The sequence below is a fragment of the Fusarium fujikuroi genome, chromosome FFUJ_chr06, assembly GCF_900079805.1.
Source record: "Fusarium fujikuroi IMI 58289 draft genome, chromosome FFUJ_chr06".
NCBI lineage: Eukaryota > Fungi > Ascomycota > Sordariomycetes > Hypocreales > Nectriaceae > Fusarium > Fusarium fujikuroi.
The window spans coordinates 523,047-536,192 of record NC_036627.1 but is presented as its reverse complement, the minus strand read 5'-3'; the positions used below and the strand labels follow the sequence as shown (position 1 = coordinate 536,192).

At 50.0% G+C, this 13,146-nt stretch overlaps 4 protein-coding genes and 1 non-coding gene; 3 read left to right on the top strand and 2 right to left on the bottom strand.

Moving 5' to 3' along the window:
• Window positions 1–98: 98 nt before the first annotated feature.
• Window positions 99–968, top strand: FFUJ_05542 (uncharacterized protein; the record flags this gene model as incomplete). The annotated part of the gene is made up of 1 exon (XM_023578764.1): window positions 99–968. The coding sequence occupies one exon, from the start codon at window positions 99–101 to the stop codon at window positions 966–968; it is 870 nt and encodes a 289-aa protein (XP_023431720.1).
• Window positions 969–2,686: 1,718 nt separating this feature from the next.
• Window positions 2,687–3,722, bottom strand: FFUJ_05541 (uncharacterized protein; the record flags this gene model as incomplete). XM_023578763.1 has 2 exons in its annotated part: window positions 2,687–3,514; window positions 3,570–3,722. 2 exons carry the CDS (start codon window positions 3,720–3,722, stop codon window positions 2,687–2,689), a joined length of 981 nt encoding a protein of 326 aa, XP_023431719.1.
• Window positions 3,723–5,160: 1,438 nt separating this feature from the next.
• On the top strand, window positions 5,161–5,250 carry tRNA. Its single transcript has one exon. It is a non-coding gene (tRNA).
• Window positions 5,251–5,381: 131 nt separating this feature from the next.
• Window positions 5,382–6,678, bottom strand: FFUJ_05540 (related to integral membrane protein pth11; the record flags this gene model as incomplete). XM_023578762.1 has 5 exons in its annotated part: window positions 5,382–5,779; window positions 5,825–5,889; window positions 5,941–6,058; window positions 6,106–6,481; window positions 6,529–6,678. 5 exons carry the CDS (start codon window positions 6,676–6,678, stop codon window positions 5,382–5,384), a joined length of 1,107 nt encoding a protein of 368 aa, XP_023431718.1.
• Window positions 6,679–11,153: 4,475 nt separating this feature from the next.
• On the top strand, window positions 11,154–13,058 carry FFUJ_05539 (related to peptide transport protein; the record flags this gene model as incomplete). XM_023578760.1 has 2 exons in its annotated part: window positions 11,154–11,587; window positions 11,639–13,058. 2 exons carry the CDS (start codon window positions 11,154–11,156, stop codon window positions 13,056–13,058), a joined length of 1,854 nt encoding a protein of 617 aa, XP_023431717.1.
• Window positions 13,059–13,146: the final 88 nt, after the last annotated feature.

The window sequence follows — 13,146 nt, the reverse complement described above, 5'->3', positions numbered from 1 at the left end:
TTGGTCGACTAACTCTTGGTTATAGCCACATCGTGCGACCGCACAACGGGGTCTTCTGCCCAGAGTTACAACTCATTCAGCAACAGCCCAGCATCACCATGGCTAGCAACTGGGGCCGCCTTGCTAGAGATTCCTTGTCTCCCTACAGACAGGAATCGAATGAAATCGCCGATGTTGTCGAACGTCTAATGAAGGAGCGTGAGCAAGGTCGACAACAGAGAGCCTGGTTGCATTTAGCTGATGTCGAAGCCCGTCTCGAGGCCGCCAACAAACAAGTGACTGATCTCAAAGAAAGCCTCCAGGCCTCGCAGCACCGCGTCGCTGAAGTTGAGGCCAGTGCTGCTCAGGCTAAAGTCGATGCTGCTCGTCGCATCGCTCGGCTCAAGACAAAGTTCAAAGCCGGTGCTCGTCTGTGGATTCAACTCTGCAAGGCATTTCAAGAGACCGGCAACGATACCGCCTCAACTGACGCTCATGCCGAAAACGAGAGTGCTGGATCCGCCGCTGACGTCAACTCGTCTGCCAATGCCGAAGAGCAAAGCAACCAACCTGAGCAACAGGTGTCTCCCAGCAGCTCAAACACCACCGCCAACACACTAATCAAAAGAGAGGAAAGTCCTCTTCATCTTTCCGTCGCTAGTTATCAACCAAGCGAAGGAAGCGGGATGAGCTACATCTCCCTCCCGCCCTTTAATGGAGGAAATTCGCGACTACGTTATTGCGACAGCATCTCAAATAGCGATGGAAGCGCCGTCTCCAGCATGTCTGAGGATGTAGAGATAAAGCAACAGCACGAAGCGCCCAGCAACAATAACGGCGTAAGACGCTTCAGCGGTATATCGCCCGATGACCTGCTAGTCGATGAAATCTATGGGATTGAGCGCGAGAGACGTCGGGAGTTGAAAGAAGAGGATGAAGCTATCAACGGGCGTGGCGAAGGCGGTGCCAAGCGTCAACGAACAGAGTAGGAGCGACAACTACCAGACATGACACACCCAGTATCCTTCTGGCAATTTTGATGGATTACTAGTTTGGGAGATCGTGTCACTGGTCGTAGAATGGGAGATGGGGTAGAATGATCAAGGACTGTCTTATCGTGGTTATCTTCAAAGATAATAGAGGTCGCTAGGAATGAATGGAAGGGCTCCTCAGCGTACTCAATTGAAGATACCAATACACCCACTTTACTCAATTGTTCTCATCTGCTCGCTTTCTGTTATCAGGTCAAGTTGCTATGTATTATGCGTCTTCTGTGCATTGTCACCTGTCGCGTCTACTTGGCGTTCTCTGAAGGTTCCCAATCGAGCGTAGTGCCATTTTCTACTTACCCGGGACACTCAAGTCAATTGAACCTTTTCGACTCCGCGGACTTGTCGAAATTTTGAGAATCGCAGCTGGTCAGTTAATCCGCTCCGAGCTCTACAGAGCACTGCCGGCTTATTCCCGGTTCTCCTGAAGAGCAGACTGAAGACGAGTTGAGGCTCGTCTCGCTGATTGAAAAGAGACTGCACATAATTGCTATACGACATGAATAAGTCGATATGTTGATTGAAGTACCAGTAAATATGTTGTCGCTCCGTCTTGGTTTACCTACGATCTCTCGGTGATAAGCTAATTAACGCCTCGTCATTTGTGTCGGGAATAATACGATAGAAACACGTTGGAGCCGGATCTCCATATTTTCGGGCGAGCTTGCGGCCCGACCAGCGCAAAGATCATCGACGCGACCTCGGTCTGTTATTTCCATGCAAGGATCCCCAAGTCACAAGCTTTTCGGGAGTGGACTTCGGCATGTTTTTAATTAAAACAAGATCCAAGTTTGCAGTGTTGGGATGCGACAGTGGAACAGCCCCATGTGTCAAGGTTTTGGCTATGGCTGCCTCCTTGAATGCGGTGTCGCGTCGTGCCGAGGTGGCTGGTTACGCCTCGCGACAATGAGAAAAAGCACATGGCGCTGGTATTGGGTTGCGTATGGAGTAACCAAGGGAACCCAAAGGAGGCCGGTAAATGCTGATCATTGAATGGTCATGCTGTTTCCGCTGCATTATTTGTGACAGACGCGTGGTTTGCTGCTTTAGGCTGTCCCTTGCTTGTTGGCTGGTCATGTTTGTCTCAAAATACGGTCGCTACCCTATGACTCGACGATGAGTCAACTTTGCGCGTCGAATACCGGCAACAAACACAGTTGAAAGGGAAAAGTATTAGAGTGGTAAGATTAAATAAATAATAACATTCATTTGATCAACAAATATTCATAAAAAGTGATTGGTATGTGGCGTCACGGCAATGTTGAGGCAAGCACGTGGTTAATCTCCAGACTTAGCAATCACCACAGACAAGACACTGAATCTATCACGGTCGCATCATTACCACGAATGAGAAAATGCCATGAAAATAACACAAATCGCTTGCAATTAATTGACAAAGAAGATCTAAGAGTAAAGAAGGTCTAAATACTTCCAATTAACCCACCAAACATGTACATGAATTGAAACCCCATTCATTTTGCCATCGCAACTCCAAAACTTTTAAACCCAAGTCCAAACTTTTTACAATTACATGTCCCGCCAATTCATACATAATAAAATACACGCTAAACCACAAAGTATCGAGGGTATCCTATGATGTACAAGTAGCCAAGTTTACAGGTCAAAACTTCAAACAATTGTGACAAACAAAAAGAAAATTAGAGACGGTTCGTGAGAGCAATGCCTGGTGACGCAGGACGATCAAGCTCAAGACGGTGCATGTGCGCGTCGAGAGCGCTGACGGACGTAGACGCGCCGATGGATGTGTGTCGCTTGTGGCGCGATGTCTTCTTGGTGACGCTCATCTTGCGAGGGCGTCCGTTCTTCTCGGCCGGTGACTTGGGGCACTTGTCGTCGCATGTAGCGGTTGAGGAGATGGAGGACGTGGATGAGTGCGTGGATGTCGTGCTGGCGTAGGATGAAGCGCGCGAGATGGAGGAGTGGATGGACGAGCGCGATGACGCTGTCTGGGGACGCTCGGCGATGTCGGAGAGGATCTCCTGCGGCGTGCGAGGCTTATCGTTCACCATGCCCAGACAGCGCTGCCACCAGCCCTTGTCTTTCTCATCAGAGAACTCAACCATATCGCCGAGCGCTTCCTCCGCACGCTCTGTCTTGTCCTCGTCGAGGCGCAGGGCACCGTGCTCAGAGGCCAGCTCCAGCAGGGCGGCTGCATCGCAGGCGTCGCGTCGCTTGCTGTTGTCGTTCTCGTGCAGGCCGCAGGCGTCCATCTTGAAGATGATGAGGTCCTCGAGCGACGTGTAGGGCAGGGTCGCTTCGTTGGTGACGTCGCGGACGCGCTTCGCTGACTCGGGGAGATACGGGCTCAGCCAGTCGGGGATGAGCTTGACCTCGATCTCCCAGCCGCTCGTGTGGCGGTACAGAACGGTGCCGGACTTTTCGACGAGGGGGCTGATCGGGTGGCCGACGATTTCCTTCTTGACGCGGCCGGGGGAGGAGGATTTGCTAATGACCAGGTCGATGCTCTGAGTTCAGTGTTAGATGATGCGTAATAGTGATCGCAATTGAGAGAAGACGTACTGCTATGCGGTTCTGGCGCGAGAGATACTTTGCGACAGCCAGATCGCCAATGACGGCGAGTCTGGTGTTGTCCAGGCCGGGAATGTCGGCGATGAGACGGATGATGTGAAGTGCAGCTTGTTCAAGCTGGGCGAAGCTTAGTCTTTGCGCCATGGTCTGCACAGGTTGCTTTCTCTCACAAAAGCGACTAGAGACTTCGCCCGCTGTGTTCAAAAGGTATGAGATACAACAAGAACCCCTTCCATTCTCTGCCTGCGCAGTCCCCTAGATATAATATGAATTGGCTGTGTGTGTTTTTTTCGTGCCCTTCGGTCCCTGCGTCTACGGCACAACCCAAACAGTGCCCAACTTGGCCATTGCTACAGGGGGTTCCAGGGATTCTGCCAATGGGATGGTCTGTGTACCTGACCTGCCAATCTTAAAATCTCAGGGTATCCCAGTGAATTGCTATGGCTTCCGCGCGTTGGGTTTCAATGCCCAAGGGAGGGGGGATTTCGTCTTCCTTGGAATGCGGTTTCTCGGGCGAATCGAATTGACAGCGATATCCTTGACAATTTGTTTTGTTGACTCGAGAAAGTAAGGCTCGCATCTATTTCTCGGGGAGACGAAAGGATCTCGATTATTGGAATGAGTGTGCTGGGAAATGAGATTTTTCAGCATTGACCTGAGGGCAGTGCTGACACGAGCTTCGAAGCCAGGGTTTTCTTTTTCTGTCCCTGATTTTATTCCTTTTTACTCAATATCTCGAATATTTCTCGGGCAATTACGATGTTAATTCTCGTGGAAAACTTTTATCGCATGACTTTTACGGGTATTTACTCTTAATTGTCCCGGGTTGATCCAGTGTGTTTTGATTCGGGTTTAATCCAAGGGCGAAGATCGTGATCAGCGGCGCAGTGAAACAGGCAGCGCAGTTTCAGGCTGACATTTATAATAGCGCTGGAATGAGTCCTCCCTTCAAAAACAATTCGAGTCATACAATGGAAATTAATGGGCTTTTAGATTTCCCCAGGATCACGGGCCGCAGCGGATTTATTTCCATTGACTATCCACTCCTTGCGCCTTGCCCGATTGAAGACGCTTGCGTAGATGGTAACGAATGACGTCGTGTACCCTACAGACGCGCATTTAAGGATCAATTGAGCCAGCAACGTATCGATCTAGACCTGCGATAGTTAGAGAAATTAACCTTTACCTGTTCTAAAATGATTGGCATTGTATGTCACCATAATAAATAATTGTGTTGTGATATCATCTTGTTGGCATGTAAACAGAAACAAGACCAGGATTAGGCTCGTTTGGACATGACAGCGAAAAGTCATCTGGTCGGCAACAGCCTTCGTTCCCGCAGATTCAAGCATTGCGCAATTAAAGTTGACTACCAACTGTTTCAAATGAGGACACGGCGATGCAAGACACTTGGCGCTGCCAAAAACGGTCAAAAACCACCATGGTTGTCCATAATTGTAAAGTGAAGTCAATTTCACCAGGTCTCGCAAAACGTGAGTCTGCTCTGGATTTGGTGCTAGCCGGTATGCGGTAGTGACAGTGCCATCCATATTCCCTGCTACCGCGCCAAAACTTTAACAACATCCGGTATGGTGTAGTGGCTAACATTTCGCGCTCTCAAATTCTGAGGGATCAGTACCGCGGAGCCCAGGGTTCGATTCCCTGTACCGGAGTTTCTTTTTGCCGTTTTCGCCATCGAGCCCTTCTACCAATTCATGTTTTAATTATAAACTACTATTATTTATCCCTATGTACGCGTTCCCCTTTGGTTTCTCTACTATATCTATAATAAATCTGTAAGTATTAATAATATTGACCCTCAATGTCCTGTCGTTGACACCTCCGAAAATCAGGCCCCAGAATCTCCTCCTCACTCTGATTCTCCCCATATCCCCTCTCCGCCCCTTTCGCGAACACCTTGGTTTTGTGATATGAACTTCCGACGCCCCTCCTCTCATACTCTTGCACGGAGGTTTCGGACCTGCTGTCCTTCTTGTGTACCTGCGCTGGATACATTGTACTTCCACCAATGGTTTGCAGAGGAAATGATGCGCCAGAGTTCTGCTGATACTTGCTGCTGCTGCGAGAACTCCATTTGCTGAAGTACTTCCTGTAAAGAGGTCTACAGACGGGGATGCCGATACAGATCATTGTTACGGTCATCTCGGCGGCGGACCAGACGATCAGGCCGACAGGGTCCTCTGATCGATGTCAGTGCTGATTCGTATGGGCTGAGGCAAACGTACTAGTATGATTCGGACTCTTGAGCTTTGGGACTTCAAGAGTCCTCTTAATACCAAAAGCCCCAGCACTGAAGCATCGTTAGTCAGTTTTGATTAAAAATGATAGGGGCTTCCCGTACATGACGCCAAGACTGAGGCTGCTAAGAATGACAATCTTCTCTTTCATCTTCATTTGCAAACCCCAGATGAACAACCAAGGAAAGCCAGCAAGAAAAAAGTCCACCACAACGCAAAGAACTGCTCGCGTTAGATCTATCCTCAGCACGCTCGCATGAAGAACTCACTGCAGAGCAACATGGACGCAGGAGCTGTATCCACCGTACATCGCCCACCAGGTATAGTCCTATCCCAGAGATAATTCGGCGGAGTGCACTGCAGCCAATACACGAAGCAGACAGTAATGGAAGCGCACATCAAACTAGCCATGGATATCCAAATAGCTACCTTATGCCATTGCTGCTTCACAAGGCGAAGCAGAAATAAACCAAGTGACCATTTCGCTAAACTCATTCCTACTATCGCGAAGCTTTGACCGACGGCTTCGAAGATGAGCGCGGGGGCTAGGTCGGAAGGTTTGTTCTGGATGACATCGTCCATATCTTGGCCGACGCCGTAGTCGACTGCGACGGTGGTGAAGACGGTGTCGAGGAGGAGGAATATCTACTACACGTCAGCGAATTTCAGTTCGTTATTGTATCGCAGCTTACCCAGGCTAAGTTGTAGACATGATCGTCGATGCCGAGCGACTTGACGATAAAGATTCTCGTATACGCCCTAAGCACGACAAAGACAAGCGCAACCGCCGTCAAAGCCCACATCGCCCCGATGACCCAGGGCCCTGCCCCTTTGATCGCCATGATGAGTATCTCCGGGAAAATGCGCTGTGACTTATAACCTGACAGTTCAGTCCAGTCAGCGAGTGAGAGAGAAAAAAGGAGCCACTAAGATGATTTTCGCGACGAACAGAAGAAGCAGAACCAACATATTTCTTTCCAAGCCACGCAGAATAAATACAAACACAGCGTATGGACTCATTCACAAAGCGGCCATTCTAGACTTGTGATGGCGAAATGCCAATGCTATTGATACAGACACTCGGCATTCCAAGCAGACCCAGCAAGTCGGAGAGCAATCCTGGTATCGGCACAGGCGATACTTCTCTTGGTTCCTCGTACGGCTTTAACCCTATTTTGGTGACATGGCTTGGTGTACGGGGGATGCGATTGGGTAGATTTCAGCCGGTTTGCTCATAGGGCGCTATTTCGTCAAGGGAATTGGAATAATCATCGTGGCGATCTGACAATAGCTTTATGGAGGGTACATTGCGGGCGCTTGTCAAGATGATCTGATCTGAGATGGATATCTTCAACGACACTGGAAGCGATCTAGCTAGAGCGCTCTCGACGACGCTACGATAATGCGCTTCTCGTAATTCCACTGTTCAGTGCAGTTGAGATCTTTATGATGTCGATTTAATTGATCTTCGCTCTCGTGTGTGACGAAAACGGTCTACATTCCGTTGTTGTCTGGGTCGAGACGAATGTGGCGTTGGCGACAATAGAAACCTTGGGTGAGATGCTCCGCGCTACGCCGGCGCTAGAGCTCTACAAGTGGATATCAATCGCGGAATTTGATCGTGAGTTTAATGGATTTGAGATATTCATTCTTGGGTGATCTATATAAATGATGTCGCGTATGACGACGGCGCGAAGATATTAATGTCGCGTTGTTCTCGCTACTTGCTCTACGAAGTTGATACCGACTCGGGATTAGGACGGGCCTTATTCCGCAGAAGCGCGCAAAGACCGCACTATTGCCGACAGCACTATGCTCTGTATGGTCAACCCGCTTACAGGTTCACGGAAGACCCCTTACGCCCTGTTCTCTCCCGCGCGATTCTAGCTCTACTGGGATAAAAGTGTCGACGATTAATCTCAGCATGATACCTGACATGCATAAAGCTATCGGAGAAATGACTGTAGCCATTGATCCGAATAGCTTGGTCTTTTAGTACTGCCGCAACGTTGAACCCAGCCTCTTGAGGCTCAGCATGCCCCTAGTGTCGCGGAAGCAGTATGCGCTCGTTGTATTGAATCAGCCCTAGATGAAGCCGTACATAACTCGATGAGATGATACTACCTTCAGTGTTAAGTCTACAAGTAGCTTGAACTTTCCACGGGAGCGTCCTCGCTGCTTATTCTGTTCATTGGCAGTAGAATTCCTCGAATATCATATCCTGGATCCCGGCATTAATCGGCCATCAACGCTAGAGTTATTCCCGGGGCCGTCATTGAGATGTATTGGGAAGCCAGTTCGATATCTCGGCGGACGGCCGTAAAGTGCATGTCCTAATTTTAGAACAGTTAGTCTTTCTGGGGAAATCGCCCAGAATTGGCAATCTGTCTGCTATCACGTGGGTAAAAGACTATCTGTGAGCTCCAGGTTTTAGACGCACCAGTCAGAGCGCCTTCATCCGTCAGCAACCTTGTCCCAGCCGTTGACTCGACAACGCTCAACGACATGGAAGTCGATGGGCTTGCTCGGATTTGACAATGGCAACCTATCAGCAGCGACAAGAGTAGCAGAGTATCAATGACGAAGCCATCCATCAGAGACATGCACAAATACAACAAGCCCTCTGGTTCCTTTTCTTTGCCAAACGCAACACGCCCACCAGTACTCAACTCCTGCTGTCAGACGTCGTGTAGTCCGTGATAAAGCATCGGAATTCCGTGCTTGCAGGATCCTCCTCCATGCAAGTCCAGATGCACCCATAAAATCCATCAACAAGCACCGATCGCGATAGGGCGATGTAACAGATAAGTGGCAAGCTGCAATAGGCTAATCCAGATCTCCAGAACCAGATCGAGAACAGTAAAGCTCGGTGATGGCCAGAATCAGACGATGCGGTAGGGCTAGGAAATGCAACCTGACATCCGCGATAAGGCATACGTCGTCGATCTCCCATTCTAGAGCCCGCTTATCACGCACTCAGTCCGAGCAAATCGCGGCCGACCGTTGCAGGCTCGTTACAAGGCCTCGAGCGGGTCATTCCACCATTTGGGATAAAGGTGGACCAGGGGTTGAGCAGTTCCTGGATGGAGATACGCGGCGGGGATTGAGTGATGCTGACATGTGTAATGAGGATTCCGTCTAGATCATAAGACAGGTCTGAAAGTTGCGACAGACCTGCCTATTCAGTAGCACTCGCGATTGATAGCGCCAAGATGACGGCCAAGAAATGCATCATGAAATTTAAATCCGAAACCCGAACGCCAAGTGACATTGCGTGCGATTCACCGGGGAATTATCACTCGGCGCCGAGAAAATGGCCTATCGTACCCGTCTTGGCCCAACCTGTCAAAAACGCGGCTCTGCACTGGCAAGTAACCCGCATTTCACATCTCAATTACGAGATAAGAACAAGGTGTCAAGCACGATATCTCAACTGTATCTTGCACCATGGCCCAAACCCCAAAAAAGAATCTGGGGGAAAACGTTTTCATTACTTGATAAATTGGAGAAACGCCATTGGGGAAAACTGAAGTGGAGAAGCGAAAAAAGGGAGTCCGAGGCGCTAAGCAAAGGGTCCTCTGCACTGGGAACTTCTGGCCGGGTCTGCGACTTCAACTGCAGGGGGTGAGGTTCTACAATCTTGGCGGGTTCCAAAAGGCCGTGGGGCCGCTGAGCAGCGTCAAAAGTTCCGACGCCACGCGCGTGTAGGTCTTTTCTTGGCAGGTTGATTAAACGCGCGAAGCAGGACGAAAGAAACGTTAGTAAAGGAACAGTTGGGTAATGTCAGATTCCGTGGTGGTCGACTCTTACATAATAAATAGAGTTCCCCCGCGAAAAAAGAACCTTGTTTGCAAGCTTATCTGGAGAAGGGCCAAAAGGGGAAGCTGAGTGTTGAATCTGTGAGGTAACGAGATCCGTTTTACGAGGTTTTGGCATGGACGCGTGCGTCTGATGTTTAAAATGTTAATGTTAATTCAGTGGAGACTGGGGACGTTGACAGGCGATATCTGTGCATGCAGTTTCTGAGCGAGGTAGCATCGTGCACTGTATGCTATCGCATCATTCAACATTTAATTGATAGATTGCCACTATCTTTCTTCATTTGAACTTGACCGGCGGCAGTGAAAATTCGTTTAGCTGGACCGGGAATAGTATACATACTATTTCCGAAGCTGTAACCAGTTTAACCGCTTTAGGAAGGTTACGGTTACATGAGCTTTAGGGTTAAAAGGAGGTTGAAGGAGAAAATGTTGGAATGGCGTGCTGGGATCAAGCAATTTTGGAGTACTGAAGAAGGATTTTAATGATATGAGATTACTGATCCAGATATGGGCTTACGAGATATGTGACTTACGCTCATATCTCGATTCGATTTGAGCGTGAGACACTGAGAGCAACGAGAGAGCAGGCGACTTTTCCCTCCAAATGTCACCGCCAAGACCCCTATGACACATTCAAGGCACCACTCAACGCTCAATCCCTTTGCAAAACGGAGAGGCGACGTTGATCTTGTCGCATTGCAATCACCAACATCCAATTACAATGCCAATGCAGGCGAATTGGCTTCAACGCTCTTGGCGTATTGGCAGCTGAAGACGCCACGCCACGCCTCAGTGTCGGCAGCTGGTGGCTTGGCCCAATCGCAGCCAAGACGTAATATTCGGAGCCGGAAGACGCCCAGCTCCGACGTCCAAGCCGAGGTCCTTCAAAACTCATACCGCATTTAAAGAATTATTTGCATTGTTTAATGTCACCGTTGCAATTCTAGACATTCTTTACCAGGTTCTTCCCTGATGGCAAACCACTTCTCTGGGTCAAACCGATACGGTGCTACCATTTGAAATGTTCGAGAACAAAATACAGAAGACAAAACCTCCACTTTGTTCGGCCGACGTTACGAGAATGTCGACCTTCCCCGTTGGGTATCATGGCAAAAGGACCGATCCCGTACAAACTAGTGCTCGGGCCAATCCCCGCATGTGGCCTAACCTCCTTGCAGGAACTTTTGTCGTCAAAAACATCCTGCCCTGATTGGTCCCGCGGGCAGATAAGGTCGTTCTCCACTAAACAACTCTGTTCTGTAAGGTTACTTTGACCTGCGACTCTGGGGTTTTCTGTATCAAGCTGGGATCATCAACTTGTTCGCTTTTGAGAAGGTGGCAATCAAGGAGACCCATAGTGGAGTGATTGCTTGTTACCCCGTAGATAAATCGTCTCATGTATAATTATCCTTCACATCCCCGCCTCAGACCCAGGCTTTCTCTCATCCCTCTCAACCCTTCTCTCTCTCATTTCTTTTGACAGAAAGATCGTCAAAATGACCACCGCAGGTCACCTCGACACAGACGCCATCGCCCGCTCTGGTCTCGCCGACCCAGAGACGCACGGCATCCCCCAGATCGCCGGCAAGGGCTCCATCGACGTCACGCGCCAGCGCTCCGTCTCGGACTCGGACGATGAGCTCCCCACGGAAGAGGAGCTGCAGACGCTGCGCCGTGTCTCAGGAAAGATCAAGTGGGCCATGTACACCATCGCCTTCGTAGAGGCCTGCGAGCGCTTCTCGTACTACGGCTCTGCGGTCCTGTACACAAACTTTGTCGGGCAGGCGCTGCCTGAGGGTTCCGTTACTGGCGCGCCTCTTGATCCTAGTGATGATCAGGCTCAGGCTGGTGCGCTTGGTATGGGACCCAAGGCCGCGCAGGGTATTTCTCTGTTCAACCAGTTCTTTGCCTATCTCATGCCTCTTGTCGGGTGAGTTCGCCTTACTCCCATTCTTTACGTCTTTTGCTAACACCCTCAAAGTGCCTGGATTGCAGATGCCAAGCTCGGTCGTTTCCTCACTCTTCACATCGCTATCGCCATCTCTACATGCGCTCACGTCATCCTCGTTGCTGCCTCTTCTCCCACTGTCATTGTCCGCAAGGATCCTGCTTTCGGCGCCTTCATCGTCGGCCTCATTGTTCTCTGCGTCGGAACCGGCTTCTTCAAGGCCAACGTCTCGCCCCTCCTCGCTGACCAGAATGAGGACACAAAGATGCGCGTCGAGGTCCGCAATGGCGAGCGTGTCATTGTCGACCCCGCTGTGACCAACACTCGTGTCTTCCTCTACTTCTACCTCGCCATTAACATCGGCTCCGTCTGCGGTCAGATTGCCATGGTCTACGTTGAGAAGTATCACTCCTTCTGGCTCGCCTTCTTCATCCCCACCATCTTCTTCCTCGTCGCCCCCATTGTTCTCGCTCTCAACAAGAAGAAGTACAAGCTCAAGCCCGCCACTGGTTCCGTCTTGTCCAAGTTCTTGCGTATGTTCTTCTACGTCCGCAAGCGCAGCTCTTTCTTCAGCTTCAACTGGGAGCATGCCAAGCCCTCTCAGATTCCCGTTGACCAGCGCCCTGCTTGGATGACTTACGATGATGCCTGGGTCGATGAGGTCCGTCGTGGTCTGATGGCCTGCAAGGTCTTCCTTTACCTGCCTGTCTTCCATCTGGCTTACAACCAGATGACTGGTAATCTCACCACTCAGGCCTCCACCATGGTTCTCAACGGTGTTCCCAATGATGTCATTCAGAATTTGAACCCCATTTCTATTGTCATCATGGTTCCTCTCATTGATCACCTTCTTTACCCCGGTCTCCGCAAGCTGGGTATCGCTTTCACCCCCATCAAACGCATGACAGTCGGTTTTATCATCTCAGCTCTCGCCATGGTTGCGTCTGCTGTCATGCAGCACTACATCTATGACATGAGCCCCTGCGGCAAGTATGCCAATGGTAAGGATCCCAACACTGGTAAAAAGTGTGCCCCCGCCGACATCAACGTCTGGGCTCAGTGTCTGCCTTACATCCTCATCGGTCTCGGTGAGATCTTCACCAACGTCACATCTTACGAGTACGCCTACTCCAAGGCCCCCGACAACATGAAGTCTCTCGTCATGTCTGTCAACCTCTTCATGTCCGCCTTTGCCTCCGCCATCGGCCAGGCCTTCACCCCCCTCTCTGGCGACCCTCTCCTCGTCTGGAACTACGTCGTCGTTGCTGTCATCGCTTTCGTTGGTGGCACTGCCTTCTGGTTCAACTTCAAGCATCTCGACGCTGAGGAGGACAAGTGGAACATGCTCAAGGCGTCTGAATTCAAGGGTACCTATCAGCCCAACGCTCTGGAGAACAAGATTGCAGAGGAGCATGAAGCGCCTGCTGCTCCTCGGGACATTGAGAAGATGTGACTACCTCCCACTTGTAAAAGTTGCTATAAATTTAGTTGTTGAGATACCACCATAGTCTATAATTATATTGCCTGTTTGAGCAATGTCA